Below are 16,659 nucleotides of genomic sequence, written 5' to 3'. Positions count from 1 at the left end.
TTTTTTTTATTTGGTAAACTATTTATAAATAATGTGTGATTTCATCAATTGTTCTATTAGCTTGCGTGTTTTACAACATGTCCGAACATCTGCATGGATTAAGCTTCATTCAGGCAGGATCAGGTTTTTCTGCAGTCCTAAACTGCTAATTGCCATCTGTTTAGAAGCAGGTGTGATTAAAGACTGTACACTTTCTTATTCATTCCTCTATAGAATTAGATTCAGTCTGATGTTCTTTCGCTACATGCATTAAGTGACCTAGCTTAATATTTGTCATTGTGCATCAGCGTTAAAAATAATACCGCTCAATGAAAAATATGATTCACTGGTAAATCATTGTATGAGATTTTAGACATGCTTTCCCAGGCTATGAGTATTTTTTTTATATATATATTGATTTTTTATAAAAAGAAAGTAGAGTTTGACTCAAATATTTCAACAATTCAATGGGAATCTCTAGATCTAAGTTTTATACCAGTTTTAAACTAAACTGATCTATTAAATCTCTTTCATGCATAACTCAGTGAAACTATAGAATGAACTACTTTTTATGCATACTGTAAATATACATAATTTACAGCTGCCTTACACCGTGCTAATACAAATCAGATGGCATTCCCTGTTCAAAAACATTCAGAAGTTGCTTCTTTTTACCTGTATTACATGAACAGACTGAACGCTGTCTTCTCTTCACCTGTAACACAACATTATGAGCTGTGCAACAGAGACGTGTGTCCAAGTACACTGGATATCATTCAGAATTATCTTTATTAGCATGCTTTCAGATTTTTGAAGATAAGCCAAATGTTCCTGTTATCAGTCCCTAACTTGCTGATGTGCTGTTTTTATGAGTTAATTAGAGCCACTCTCTCATCAACATGTTGAAGGAAAGTAATAATAAAGTATATATTTGTTGATCTCTGAATGCCGACAGGTAAATGTTATATGAGTGTCTCAATATACGGTCAACAGCGCCCACTGGAGGATAAACCTTAAACACACACCAATCAGTGTTGACAACTTAGCAATTTTGTTGCAAAATTTTGTAACTTTGCAGACTACCCTAGCAACATTATCTTCCAAAAGCACCTAGCAACAAGTTTTGCTATTTTTTAAATTTATTTGGCAACTTTTGCACACACATCACTTGTATTGTTTCCTGTTATTTGCAATTGTTCAATTTAATAATAATTTAATAACTGTTCATTTATGATACACCTCGTTTGTAGCTTTTACCTACGATTGTTTATCAGTTAGTACACTAAGAAAAATGGAAAAGGTAAGTAATTTTCCAGGACATCTATTTTCCATTATAACCCTGTAACCCAAAATACAACGCAAATTTAAAATGCAGGAAAAAAACAAACAACAACAAAAAACTTGTGAAAAATCAATACAGAAGTTCTTCATGTTAACATGGACTGTGCCCTATTTTTACTCTTTTGTCTTCGAGTGTAGTTTACTAACTAACACTAATACACCGCTCCAAACTATAATTGTTCAGAATGTGTCGTTTACTAGCTAATAATAAAAAGTGCTTAATCAAAATTAAAATTGTGTTAAAAAATACACTTAGGCCTATCTATATTTTAATGCTATATTATTTTAACAAATATAAAGTACATTTTTGTTGAGATTTGATGCACACAATGTTGCACTGTTACGAAAATATATAGATATAAAAACTTAAGGCTAAGAAACAAATGTGAAAGTATGATTTTGCAAAGGCGTTTAAAGTACGTGAGCTAAATGTATTGCAGACAGTGAATATTGAGGGATATCAAGAACTAGAGACATAAATGACCGAATATTTCTTAAATCAATTATTAGCTCGCTAGCGTTTCTAGGCCTAGCTAATCAGTACCGCTCGGTCTATTTTGGTCTAACATTTTGATAATGAGTAATATATTTTGACTTACCTGTACGTAACGCAAATCTTAACGTCGTTATCGATCACTTTATTTACCTTACCTTAGTAAAAAAATGTCTTGATATAACGGATTTGTAGTGAAGGGTCATTTCCCGCCGTTCCTGTCAGACTCCCGCGCCCGCGCTAATTTTGGTCTTGCGCTGTTTGAACCAGACATTTGCGGGAAAATTTACATACGATTACCCTAAAAACACATAAAAAAAAAATGCTGTAAAACATCACACTCCTAATGCTTACCTCACCGATTAAAGTGGTACCAGTATTTGTTTGTTTATTGTTGTAAACAAACACCACAACACCTAAATGTTAAATTGTCAATTTCTTCTCATAACTTTCTGAATATTGTATATTTCAGGATTTTAAGACATTAAGTGCCTAGCCAGGGTCTTTTAAGTCTGGTGTGTAAAAATAATATAGTATTTATAGTAACGTGTATTATACTGTATATATTATAGTATTTACAACACTTTAATGAATGCTACAGCACACTGTAATATTAACTACAGTGAACTGAAAGTTTTTACTACAGTAAACTAGTGTATTGTAGAATAATATACCCTATAGTTGTAGAAAACTTAGTACAGTACTGGGTAATTAGTTTATATTACTATAGTTATATTACCACAGCAACTATAGAATTACAACAAATTAATTCAAGTACTTTACTATAATATGGTTCAAAAACACTATAGTATTTACTATAAAATACTATAATAATAATCTATCTCCTCAGTAAAACAAAAGAACAGATAATCTGTATTTACGTTGAAAACGTTTATTTCCCTGTAAAAATGACAGTATATGCTTTTAATGGTTCTTAATGTATAAGGGCTGCATGTGTCAGTATCACTCAGAACACCCTCAGCAAGAGCTCATAAAGAGAGAAACCAATCTATCATAACTCCACTTGCTTCTTTAAAATCTTCAGTGTCATTTAAAACTGCAGTATTTGGGATCCCTATTAATGTCACCTTGAATGAGAGAAAGAGAGCGATAAGAAACAGAAGAAAAACACCGGCCTGAACAGGGACACTGATAATGTGATTAAACCAAATATCCCAATATCATGGAAAACTCATTTCACGACCCCCTGAACCTGCTAACATGTCCTAACGATGGAGAAAACAATGCTCTTTATTGGTCATAAAGAACGCATTAAAAACAAACAGGTATCACACAGGCAAGTGTTAGATGAAGCAAAGAGGTTTTTACTGATTTCTGCCCCTGGAGACAAACAATGCTCATCTCCAGACGGACGTGCTCATGTCATCCAGTGTGTAAAATTTAGACCGAATATGACAGCCTGTGTGTTTGTGAGAGTGTGTGTGTGTGTATTTGTATAGATTTTCTTCTCAAAAATGATCATTCAAAAAGAAAAAAAAAACAAGGGTGGAAAATGATCGGGGTGCCACTCCTCCTCTAATCATCATCAAAGTTCTGTTGTAAAAGGAAGTTTGCAGCCAAATTTTCATTCTTCTCACAAGCAAAGTAGGCCTGTATAACGAGTCCTTCTGGGAATCCAAGGGCTTTTAGCTGAGGAAGAAACACAGAAAGGTTAGATAAGACCACAGAAAGACTCCTGGTGTCCGTTTGGGGAGAAGACTCGCACACCTTTGATCATTCGCCAGACAGATCCTCCATCTGTATCTCTCTCTAATTAAAGGGCCTCGGTCTAATTAGTTAAACTTGAAATTCAGGCTTTAAAAAGTATCTCAAGGCTCAGACCTCAGAAGTTAGAAAAACTAGAGTTGAGGACGCAGCAGAATTTCTGGGCTAGTAAGAGCAAATCAACAGCTTGTTGTGGCCATTAATTACTGTGAATAGTTACTGAAGCACACTGCAAGTATTTCTATGCACTCTCCCTGAGACACACACACACACACACACACACACACACACACACACACACACGTCAGACGGACAGGGCTCTGGTGTCATGTTTTCATGCATTACTTGAACACTCATTACAGTTTTCCCAGTTACAGAGTACTTAAGTCTTAAATTCAGTTTGATCAAATTTAAGCAAAATTTAATGTATGATTTGCATATTTTGAGCATCCTGTTTTGCAGTTCTACATGTGCTACTATAGGACATACGGCATTTAATTTTATATGTGCACGTATTTGATACAGTGAGTTGGCAAATAATATAGCGGCACCTGTAATAACTGTTCTTAAACTGAAAATGTGTTAAGCGTTTTACCCTCTCAATAGCTTCTTTCTCCTGCGGTGTGACCTGGATGTAGTTCATTTGCCCGCCTCCTGCCTCGGCCACGCCTCCACCACCGCCTTCTTGCCCCGCCTCCTGCACCGGCTCATTAAGCATCTGGATGAACTGCTCCTGATGGCTGCTGATTTGCTGTGAAACATGAGACAAAGAATAAGAAAGAATAAGTTCTGATCTGCTGAGAGACAGTGAGGATGTCAACAGAAATCACTGCATCACACTTGAAGACGTTCAAGTCAAGAGCACCGTAGGGGTGTGTGATATATCATATTGTCTGCGATAATATCGTAATTGTTGTTTTAAAGTGCGTTCTTTCACTGCATGGTTCAGTCTAATAAAACGCATTTAGAATGATCACAAAATCTAGACATGGGGCAGAAAATGTATATATTTATACCATTTCATATAGTTAATCAATATCACCCAGAGTGCCATTTTCTCCAAAAATTACTATGATTACAAATGTGATATTGATTTTTTAAAAACAGTTAAAGTTAATATTAAGAGACTTACGTTCTAGACACTATATTTTGTGTTTTTGCTCTATTTCGACAATAAAAATAATTCCAAACAGCCATAGCACTGTTTCACGTCTCTGAGCAACATGATGGTGTTTGGTTCCTGAATGAATCAATAAACCCTTTAAATGATTCGGTTCAATCACAATGACTCACTTATTAACAGTGGCTTGCTGCCACCTGCTGGCGGTTTTAATTTCACATTTAAAGTATCTATTCAACCTTTTATGATTAATATCTCAAAATATTATTTATGTATTTGTAATTGCAGGTTAAATGCATTCATGTCTTGCATTAAACATTGTGTAAATGCATCTAAACACCACTTCAGACGCAGCTTCTGTGTTTCCTCTGCATTGCAAACATAAATTTTGTTGATACTGATTTTATTTGCTTGGTAACAGTCCAAATATCTTATTATTCTAATTCACTGATTAAATGTAAGAATTTGACTCAAAAGAATATGAAGAATATCAAAAACTTTAGGAGTCAGCTGTCCACGGTAGATACCAGCACAATAACACACTCAGCAAAATATGATCTAATTATCATTATCGATAAAATCCCAGAAAACGTAGATATTTTGCCAATATTGCACACCTCATCACCATTTAACGTTCAATGTAAAATCTGTGTTTCAATGTAAGTGTGTGTGTGTACCTGCAGGAGCTGCGGGTTCTCTCTGCCGATCTGCTGTAGTAGAGCTGGTAGGAGAGACGGGTTCTGCTGGATGATCTGTCTCATCTGCAGGAACTGCGGCTGGTTCCTCAGGAACTCCAGAGGATTGGCTGCACACACAGGACAGAGTCAGAGAAGTGTGCTATCATTCAGAACCGTCTGATGCATGCGGTATAGCGTGTGCCGCTCACTCCCTGATCCTGTGCTGGGCTGTGACGGGGCGGTGCTGGACGGTGAAGAGAGGCCTGTGGACACAGTAGGAGCGAGGCTTCCCACAGGAACCACAGGGTCAGCACCTCCCACACTGCCCTCGCTCTCCGCAGGAATACCCTACAACAACAGTAAATTTACAATACTAAAATTTATGAATATTTTTGAGTTCTTGCTTTTTCTCAGCTTTTATTATGGCAGAAACTCAGATTTCAGTGCTTCTTTTTGTTGACAACAGCAGGTTTATAAATGATGTTTGTCGCACGTATCACAACGTCAAATGCCTTTGAAAAATCATACAAATGTTACTGAGCAGCTGACGAATAATACGGTTTCAGCGCAGATTTTCCTCGTGCTGTCAGATTGTCTCGGACAGTTTTAAGTGTTTCCACACTGCTGGCATGTTTGCTGCATTAGTGCGCACCTCTATTTGATCACGTCACATCGTTGTTAATGACTATTTATTTGGTCTTTACGCTTATTCTTATAATTTTGTTTGCCGAACATTCGGTGCATGCCTAATTTGCAGCACAGAAGAACAGGACACATACTAAAATAAGAGAGTGCAAGTATAATGAAGCCTAAATAAGAGCATTTCAGGCCAAACTAAACAATGGTCACTTTCTGTGGAAGGATCATCACTATGACTGACATTCGTCAATTGATGTGTTTTGCAAATTTATGGCAAGACACAACAGGCAAAAACATTGTTTTCTCATGCGCTGGTCAGTTTTGTCTATTTTACTTTCATAACATGTCTTTTTTCAGACTAGTGGAAGGAAAGCATGCAAAATACACACTTAAGCATTTATTTTTATTACACTATCTATTTGAGTCTGTAGATTTTAATCTCAATCCATATCTTGAGTTTTCTCTTTTACAAACACCAAACTTTACAGTTTTATTCCTTTCAATATTCTGAAGGTTTGCTCATATTTCGTTCAAACTGAACGTTTTCTGTCAGTTGACAGCATTTTCTGATTTTTCTGAACTCTAATGTCAACAAAATTATTACTTTTGAACCTGGTTTCATTCAACGTTCAGATTTTTGTTCTGGAAATGTTTGTAACCAGATGTATAATTAATTAGACAACGCCTCATTTGCATATTTAAACAGCATTTCAGAAAATCCGCAATTAAATTTTTAATATACTGTGTCTTAATATACAGTGATTAATCAATTGCTGAAAGTCTAATGATGTCTATTAGTTAGCATTTTAACCTACTAACCTGAGGTGTTTTGCCTTAAATCAGCGTAATGCGCTGATTTAGATGTCAACACAGAAGATTTGTGGTGTTATATTCAGACGGTCAGTCTCTCACCGTGAGCAGGTACTCGACGGCGCGGTCAGGATTGTTGAAACTGGCTCTCAGTGCCGCCACCACTCTGTCTCTCTCGTATCCCATCAGCATGATCTCCGTCACCATGTTCTCGTAGGACTGACCCGTCACTGCACACACAAAACACACACAAACTCACTTCATCCTGCAGAAATCACTACTGAATTCATAAACTGACATGGAGAATGTGTGAATATGCTAATTTACCCAACGCAGACGTCGCCTCTTCAAATATGTTTGCATTTGGTAAAGAACTGCAAAAAAACCAAAAAACAATAAGCTTAATATGAAATGGTGGTCACAGCGGAAAGATGTCCAATATGACATTCTGAAATATGCTTCTGTTTATTTATTTTACATACATTTGCCCTAGATTTATTTAGCTCCACTGAAACTAACCGGTTTAGCAACAGTAATTGAGTTTATAGATGGACACTCATTTGTCTGGGTGTGTATTATGTTTTAGAGATGCAACAATAGAGTTAGCCCACGGTTCAATACATTCCTTGCCTTTTTTTAACCACAGTTTTCAGTTCGTTTCTGATGGCTTTCTGATTTTTATGCATTCAAATAATTAGACATGCTAAAAAAGAATTTGGTGACAAAATATATGGTGAGAAAAAATAAAATAGGGCCCCAAATATGTAATTTGTATTAAACTTTTAAAAAGTAAAAAGGTGTCCAGAAAAATTAAAACAGAATTTGGAAAACAATAAAACGGATTTCAAAGGGCCCTAATAGAACCGTGGATGTCAGACTGAAAGGTTTGGTATTATATTGAGAATTGTGACATCCCTAGAGTTTACCTGGCGGGTGTAGAGGAGGGCTCAGCGGCATCGGAGGGTTTCTCCTCGGCGGGTTTGGCCTCTTCAGTCGCGCTCTCAGACGGGCTTTCTGCGGCTGGGGTGGAAGAAGGGGTCGGGGTCGCTGTAGTGCTGGAGGAGGCGGCGCTGGCCGCTGTGGAAGCAGATGAAGAGGCCGATGCAGGAGCCGCTTTCGGCTGCAGGAGAAACATCACATTACTCACAACTTCACACTGACATCACATCCACGAACCCACTAACATATCACCTTCTGCATCTATCCAGAGTTCAGTCACTGTCACACCAGCACAAAGAGTTAAGCTCAAATCTCACGGTTTGGATCATATTACCGTTTTTGAGCCACAGATCAAATCGCTTTTCGGATCAGTAAAAAAAACAAAAACTATTATTTAGTATTTATTCATTCACTTTTTAACGCCATGCCAGCATCAAGGCTATTTTCATGGCGATCTCTGATAATAAATTATACAAGGTATACAATTAACAAAAACTTATAAAAGACATTTCAGATGCACACTAGACAATTTCTAAAATACATTCAGGTGATACATTTTTAAATAAATCAGACACGCCTCTGAATAAAACCGTTGTCTATTTACATTAAAAACAGTACAAACCAATAAAATATGCTTCACAGTCAATTTAGTTTGACAAGTAAAGGCATGATGGTGGTTATTCACCTTTTGAAAAGAAAAAAATTAATAAAAAATTCAATGTAACTTTGCTTTCCATTACTCAAAGCTAAGTACTTATTTAATACAGCAAAAACTCCTAGCCTAAGAAAACTCAAACATGATTAAAGAGACGAGAACAGCCGGTAAAATAAGAACACACAAATGACAAGCATAGATAAATATAACAATGTTACAAATAAAATCAGGTCGGTAGTATTCAGGTACAGAAATGTAATTAAGTATAAAATAACACTGCTCACTGTATAAATTACATATAGATAAATCTGTGTCAAAAATATTTAGTTGTTTGATTAGCATTAATGACAGCAGCAGGCATTTATAGGCCGCTGCCCCTTTAAGAGCGGATGCACGGATCCAATATAATGATACACATCCGATTTCTTTCCCAGCTGTACTCGTTCACTTCAGACAAAACCCACTGTTTACCAGAATGATTGTTCAGATTTTTACTTGTATGTGTCTGTTCAGAGGATTCAAAAGGGGATTCAGTTCAGTGTTCGCACGCCGCCTGAAAAGGTGATTTATTTTCCATGTTTTAATTTTAAACCTTGGTTGTGAAGCACTTTGTTTGCCAAAAATAAAAGAAATTGCTCAATTTTTATTTGATTACATTCTAAAAGATTGATTAAATTGTTAATTTCATTTAATTATTAAAATATTTTATTTAATACATGTGCATTAAATCATGAATCTGGGAAAATTAAATCAAAGTTTTATGAATTCAATCGATCAGACACACTTTGTGATTACTAAAATGGAATTAAACCATTAAAACAGAATCCAGAAAAATAAAACGCAAAACAAGGAGTTGGGGAAAAATAAAACATACTTTAGGAAAAAATAAAAAAAATTTATAGGGCACTAAAAAAATGTAGTTTGTTATTACACATGCTTTTTGATTACTAAAATTGAATATAACCATTAAAACAGAACAGAAAAAATAAAAAAGGGAAAATAAGAGATTTCATAGGGCCCTACAACAAGCAGTAGTATATGATGCTTGATTTAGATAAAAAATAGTCTCAATCTCAAAGCGATTTTTCTTTTCACTTCACTCATTTACAAAATTCCTCTTGAATACATTTCAGAATTTTTTAGACGTCAAGAGTCACACAGAGGAGCAATTACACGCAGGCGGTGATAAGACTGATAATGCCTCACCTTTGCTACCATAACCACCACAAAGTTCTTCTCATCTATCTTGTACTCCTTGAGAGCAGAGTCATCGTTCAGGATTTTGCCTGCAGGGGACAAAACGATTAAAATAAACGAGCCGTTATTCGTCAGCCCGCAGCTCTCGCGTCTGAATCTGACAGCCGTCAGTCATTCATCAACAAATGTCAGAATGATGCTCATAACTACATTATCACTGCATTACAACACAGAATAAGATGATGACAAATCAAGTGCGTTACGCAGGTCACATCCTTATCAGCTGGAAACAGACGCCATACAGTCACAGCTTATCGAACGCTGAGGACGTACCTGCATATATCAACTTCTGTCCCGCCACCGGAAAGTTATCTTTTCCCTTTTCATTCTCTATTTTTTCCTTTAAGGCCTTTACCTGTGAAAGACAAGAGCAGGAGAAAACAAATCAAAGTCCGATCCAAGAGAGCAAACAAGCACTCTTCTGTGGTCCGGCTTAGCACTAAAACCAGCTCACGACTGCTGCAAACCAGTAAAACCATCATCAGATCATATGACCCTGGAGCACAAAACCAGCCATAAGGGTCTTTTCTTATTATTCAGATTTATACATCAAGCTGAATAAATAATCTTTCCATTGATGTATGGTTTGTTATGATAGGACAATATTTGAAAATCTGGAATCTGAGGGTGCAAAAAAATCTAAATATTGAGAAAATCATCTTTAAAGTTGTTCAAATATAGTTCTTAGTGCATATTACTAATCAAAAATGAAGTTTTGATATATTTACGGTAGGAAATGTACTAAATATCTTCATGTAACATGATCTTAATATCCTAATGATTTTTGTCATAAAAGAGAAATGTATAATTGTGATCCATACAATGTATTGTAGGCTATTGCTACAGATATACCTGTGTTACTCATGACTGCTTTTGTGCTGGGTTTGTTGTAAATGAGTGTGTAGTAGGACATTAGTCGACATCCCAAACAACACAACAACTACTCCAATATCTGATCTGACCATGTGGACTGAAACATTTACAAAACTTCAATATCAATCGGATCTCAAAGCAAATATGGAAGTGGTTTGGACCGGATCTGTTTGCACTCCAAAAAACTACGGACTGGAGCCAGAAATGGAAAGCTGGTCAAACTGTTTGCTGCTTTCCTGAGAAAGAGTATTTTTTTAAAATAAACCGTTCCAAAAGGTCTGATAAACAGGAAGTGTGGAATAAACCCACCGAGTGTCTTCCTTCCTAAAGGTCTAGCTGACCTTTGACCCATCGCTGCTGACACTTCACCTCATCCGAGGAGGATCACGTCTTATTTAACAAATGTGTCGTTTGTCCCAGATTAGAGTTTTTTATTCTGGTTTTTAGAGTTTTTTAGGGGCAGATTGGTCAAAATAAAAACTCTTCTGTAAACGATCAAAGTTATCAGGAATAGCTCACCCAAAAACACACTTCTGTCATCATTTACTCACCATGAAGTCGCTCCAAACCTGAACGAGTTTCTTTCTTCTGTTAAACACAAATGAAGATATACACTACCAGTCAAAAGTTTTTGAACAGTAAGATTTTTAATGTTTTTTTTATTTTTATAAAGAAGTCTCTTCTGCTCATCAAGCCTACATTTGATCCGAAATACAGCAAAAACAGTAAAACTTTAAAATAACGGTTTTCTATTTGAATACATTTTAAAATTGCATTTATTCATGTGATTTCAAATCAGCATATCATTATGATTTCTGAAGATCATGTGACTGAAGACTGGAGTAATGCTGAAAATACAGCTTTGATCACAGAAATACATTACACTTTAACACATATTCAGTTTATTATTACAACAGTTATTTTAAATGGTAAATATATTTCACAATATTACTGTTTTGCTGTATTTTGGATGAAATAAATGCATTTAAAATCATTAAAAATCTTACTGTTCAACAAACCGGCAGGTAGTGTTGGTACTAATGTTGGTAACCAAACAGTTTCCGGTCTCCATTGACATCAATAGCACGGGAAAAAATACTAATGTATGAAAGTCAATGGGAACCAGAAACTGCAAGCTAAGAAAAGCTGTCATTATTTACCTACTTTCATTTGTAGGTGAAAACTCCCTTTAATACCCCAAACATCCACCCTAATAGACTAACATGTGCATCATCAGTTTGCAGTGAAGGTTATCTTTACTAACTAACAGAGAAAAACACAAAGACAAGCAGCAGATTGAGATAAACACATGAGAGCAAACAGCAGAAGTATCTCTGATAGCACGGTCATATCACTCAGAGCCACTGTGAAGCTCATCAACTGTGTTCTGCACATCTAACAGACGCTTTAAAGCAGCCTGGTGAACACATGAAGTGTCTGAAGCACTGAATTAATGACAATCAATCCATCAGCGAAGCTCTTTTAGACATGTTTAGCCCTCGTGTGTTCAATTAAACCGCTCAGTTATTCTGGAATCACACGAATCACGGAGCAGAGACACATACACACGTTTAATACTTGTTCATGTACACCTCTCTCTCTGACACACACACACACACTCTCTCTCTGACACACACACACACACTCTCTCTCTCTCTCTCTCACACACACACACACACTCACGCGTTAAAACCTTTATAACGCCACAGCATGACTTGCTAAAACACAAATTACTCTTTAACTGTCCGTGTGACACGACTAAAAACTCAGGATGATGCTTAAATGACTCTTATGGTGATTTTGGAGTGCCTGCACTACTTTTATGTCCCATTTAGATCACTTTGATCCTGTTTCGGTAAAAATAAAAACTCATTTTATGAGCAGCTAACATGCTAATGCTAAACCGCTCACAGAACTCCTTAAACAGCGCCAAGTGCAAACAGCAACTAGTCTTTGTAAGTTACAGCGTAATTACGGTGTATTTGAGTGGTTTGACTGGAGTTTTCGTGTGTTTTTTTGACATCGCTGACAGAAAGCTGTTAGCTGTTAGCCGCTAGCAGCGCGCGCTGCCCTCGAGCGCTCGTCTCTCACCGTCTCCTCCGCGTCGATGTCGATCTTAAACGTCTGCTGCTGGAGGGTTTTCAGCGTGATCTGCATTTTCGCGTTCTTCCGTGTCGCCGCTGTGGAAACTGACCGAGGGCTGGATCGCTGGCTGCGTTTTTTCGCCGTGGCTCATCACAGCCTGTCCGCCGCCATTACGCGCATAAACACTCGACGGCACGTCCCCCTTACGCCGCACTGCGCATGCGCCGCGCACCGACGCGTTTGCGTCACGTCAAGCGTGAGCGAGAGTGCTGATGGGAAATTGTGTTTTTGTTGCTTTTCCGTGAAAGCACAATCTGATTCAGGAGAAAGTATGAAGAGAAATTAAGAATGAAAGAAATTAGGAAACAATTGGGAAAATATTACATTCATAAATATAAATTTTCTACAACATTATACTCAAATTACATAATTTTCAAATTTTCTGTGTGACTTTAACTACCTGAGTATAACATTAAAAATATTAACACCAAAAAAAGTGTCAAAGTTGTGAAACTGTATAATGATCTGCTGAATGCTACCTAATTTGATTTACTACCTCTGTACTTTGTTTTATTTACTTATTTATTTTCTTTTTTCTTTATGGTCTTCCTATGTTATTTCTGTATTTATAATGTCATCCAATGTTGTATTTAATTGTTGAAGTTTATTGTTTATACATCCAAAAAAATAAAATTAAATTAAAACTAACATGACTAAGGTCTATACTACATTTAAAAAGCAAATTGTTTTAGTAATTTGGTTAAATTATTTGCAAAGCATAGGTTAAATAAATAAATAAATAAAAATACAGCTTTGCACATGCCTTTAATGGCATTTTTATCTAAAAATATAGTTAAAAATATAGGTTCATTGTTGGTTCTATGAAGAACTTTTAACATCCATGGGATCTTTTCACTGGACAAAAGGTTATTAATAGTGGAAAATGTTATTAAAATCACGTTAAGAAAGTGTATTTTTAAGAACTGTTCACTAAAATGTTCTTTGGGGATCCACAAATGTTTTCTCTGGCATCACGGTGATAAAAAACTTAACGTTATTTTTTAAGTGGATGCATGGTATCACTGGAATGGGACTGGTTCACTGGAATGGGACTGGTTCACTGGAATGGGACTGGTTCACTGGAATGGGACTGGTTCACTGGAATGGGACTGGTTCACTGGAATGGGACTGGTTCATTGGAATGGGACTGGTTCACTGGAATGGGACTGGTTCATTGGAATGGGACTGGTTCACTGGAATGGGACTGGTTCACTGGAATGGGACTGGTTCACTGGAATGGGACTGGTTCATTGGAATGGGACTGGTTCACTGGAATGGGACTGGTTCACTGGAATGGGACTGGTTCACTGGAATGGGACTGGTTCATTGGAATGGGACTGGTTCACTGGAATGGGACTGGTTCATTGGAATGGGACTGGTTCACTGGAATAGGACTGGTTCACTGGAATGGGACTGGTTCACTGGAATGGGACTGGTTCACTGGAATAGGACTGGTTCATTGGAATAGAACTGGTTCACTGGAATGGGACTGGTTCACTGGAATGGGACTGGTTCACTGGAATGGGACTGGTTCACTGGAATGGGACTGGTTCACTGGAATGGGACTGGTTCACTGGAATGGGACTGGTTCACTGGAATAGGACTGGTTCACTGGAATAGGACTGGTTCACTGGAATGGGACTGGTTCACTGGAATAGGACTGGTTCACTGGAATGGGACTGGTTCATTGGAATAGGACTGGTTCACTGGAATGGGACTGGTTCACTGGAATGGGACTGGTTCACTGGAATGGGACTGGTTCATTGGAATGGGACTGGTTCACTGGAATAGGACTGGTTCACTGGAATGGGACTGGTTCACTGGAATGGGACTGGTTCATTGGAATGGGACTGGTTCACTGGAATGGGACTGGTTCACTGGAATGGGACTGGTTCACTGGAATGGGACTGGTTCATTGGAATGGGACTGGTTCACTGGAATGGGACTGGTTTACTGGAATAGGACTGGTTCACTGGAATGGGACTGGTTCACTGGAATGGGACTGGTTCACTGGAATGGGACTGGTTCATTGGAATAGGACTGGTTCACTGGAATGGGACTGGTTCACTGGAATAGGACTGGTTCACTGGAATGGGACTGGTTCACTGGAATGGGACTGGTTCACTGGAATGGGACTGGTTCACTGGAATGGGACTGGTTCACTGGAATAAACGCTGCATGGGTTAACCTCCCAACTCTTCTCCAAACACTGAACTAAGCATGAATGATCCGGTGTAGCTGGCATCCTCGAGCTGGAAACACAACAGATGCAGAATCACTGGGAGTCATCTGAGCCCAACACGAGACACCAGCTGCCACACAGCACAGATTTACTCTGTTCTTATGTATTTATCCTGTATTACCAGGGCAGTCCCATCAGCGCTGCCAGCTCATTTTCAGGGGAAGTTGCTAAAGGAAGGTTGATTTGTTGCTAAATGATGTCATAATCACAGCGCAACATTGTGTCACTGCATCTCAGCAAAAATATATTTTATATATGTTCATTTAGATTTGTTAGGAAAATAATAATGTATTTTGGGTGACAGGGTTATAATGGAAAATGGATATGTCCTGGAAAATTACTAGTACCTTTTTCATTTTTTCTTGGTGTACTAACTGATCAACAATCGCAGGTACAAGCTACAAATGAGGTGTCTCATAAATGAACATTAAATTATTATTATTATTAATATTAAATTGAACAATTGCAACTAACAGGAAACTTAATACATGTGATGTGTGTGCTGCATCTTTGGTTTCCTCTTTTTGTGTGATTTAGATGGAAAATGTGTGCCTTTTATCATTTGATTCACTAGCTTCATTTGAAAATAGCTAAACACCACCAATAACCCAGAGCTTCACAATGACAGAGCAAACATTACAACTTTTGTTTTCTGGTCAAGGTATATTTTAAACATATGATAAAAATATGTCGTAAACAATAAAGCTCAATGGAACATATTTTTGAAATCGAAAATATTTTCAGATTCAACCTTCATATACCAAACTGTATTTTAGGGGCAATAAATACATTTCCAGTTATACAGTATAGCCTAGATTAAGATAAATGCAATACAAATGCAGAAGCCTAAAGATCAAAACTAGATTCATAATGATGTTAATGTTTAATTTCTGTTACATATTTTAATATTGCAATATTGTTATATTGTAATTTGAAATGTTTTAATATATATATACTTTTAAAATATATATATATTTAAAAAATCTACAAAAAATATATTTCTGTAAACACACATACACACATATATATACTGTATATATATATATATATATATATATAATTTTTGGCCATTTATATATCTCTCTCTATATATATATATATATATACACTTTTAAAATATATCTTTTTTAAAAATCTACAAAATCGGAAAAATGACACTTGTGCTTTTAGAGCTGCTTTACAGCAGAATTTGGATTTGTCTTATATCTGATGAATTTTCCATCATTGATTCTGTTACTTCACTGTGAAATAAAATGACCGAAATTTGCGTCGAATATTATACATCTTATTTTTAAACAGATTAATATTTTGGAAGTTAATTCTGTAAGGTGACTATAAATTATTTAATTTTTAATTATGAAAATGTGTGAAATATTTAGAATTGAAATATTCACAGCTTAAATAAACAACTGTTAAATTTCAGGACTTAAAAATGCAAGCCCTGGAAATACGAGGCATTAAAATGCAAGCACTGTTAATTGCAATGCATCTTTTTTTTTTCGATTTGTGGAATTCAGCATGCTTTATGTTTCAAAAACTATCGTCATTATTCTGCTTCCATAGGTTTCTGCCTCTCCCTGTACTGTATTTGTTTGTTTTTATTGTATTTGTTTTATATTGTGTAAATCCAACTAAACACAGAGGCTTGCCATGTCAGGTCATGTTCTGCTGTGTTCATGCGTGCTGTTAAATATCCGTCCATCTGTCTGTCTGTCTCTCATCAGACGTTTCTTTGCTGTTGAAAGCCGAGCTCTTCTCGGGTCT

The 16,659-nt window shown here is 36.6% G+C and overlaps 1 protein-coding gene across 1 annotated transcript; it reads right to left on the bottom strand.

Moving 5' to 3' along the window:
• Positions 1 to 2,684: 2,684 nt before the first annotated feature.
• rad23b (RAD23 homolog B, nucleotide excision repair protein) lies at positions 2,685 to 12,821 on the bottom strand. The gene is made up of 10 exons (XM_079405717.1): positions 12,600 to 12,821; positions 9,909 to 9,990; positions 9,585 to 9,664; positions 7,711 to 7,904; positions 7,112 to 7,158; positions 6,887 to 7,014; positions 5,545 to 5,683; positions 5,336 to 5,463; positions 4,134 to 4,289; positions 2,685 to 3,463 (listed from the first exon to the last, which is right to left on the bottom strand). The coding sequence occupies exons 1-10, from the start codon at positions 12,663 to 12,665 to the stop codon at positions 3,350 to 3,352; spliced, it is 1,134 nt and encodes a 377-aa protein (XP_079261843.1). The 5' UTR covers positions 12,666 to 12,821; the 3' UTR covers positions 2,685 to 3,349.
• Between the last annotated feature and the right edge of the window lie 3,838 nt (positions 12,822 to 16,659).

Source organism: Barbus barbus (genome assembly GCF_936440315.1).
Source record: "Barbus barbus genome assembly, chromosome: 43".
NCBI classification, from domain to species: domain Eukaryota; kingdom Metazoa; phylum Chordata; class Actinopteri; order Cypriniformes; family Cyprinidae; genus Barbus; species Barbus barbus.
This window is presented reverse-complemented; position numbering and strand designations above follow the sequence as displayed.

Bases quoted from the DNA above. Each gene is read 5' to 3' on its own strand.
- rad23b (XM_079405717.1), bottom strand. From the start codon at position 12,665: ATGCAGATCACGCTGAAAACCCTCCAGCAGCAGACGTTTAAGATCGAC. The intron at 7,015-7,111 runs GTAAATTAGCAT...TTGTGTGTGCAG, and splicing joins AGAGGCGACGTCTGCGTTGG to TGACGGGTCAGTCCTACGAG. The intron at 5,684-6,886 runs GTGAGAGACTGA...CTGTTGTTGTAG, and splicing joins CCGTCGAGTACCTGCTCACG to GGTATTCCTGCGGAGAGCGA.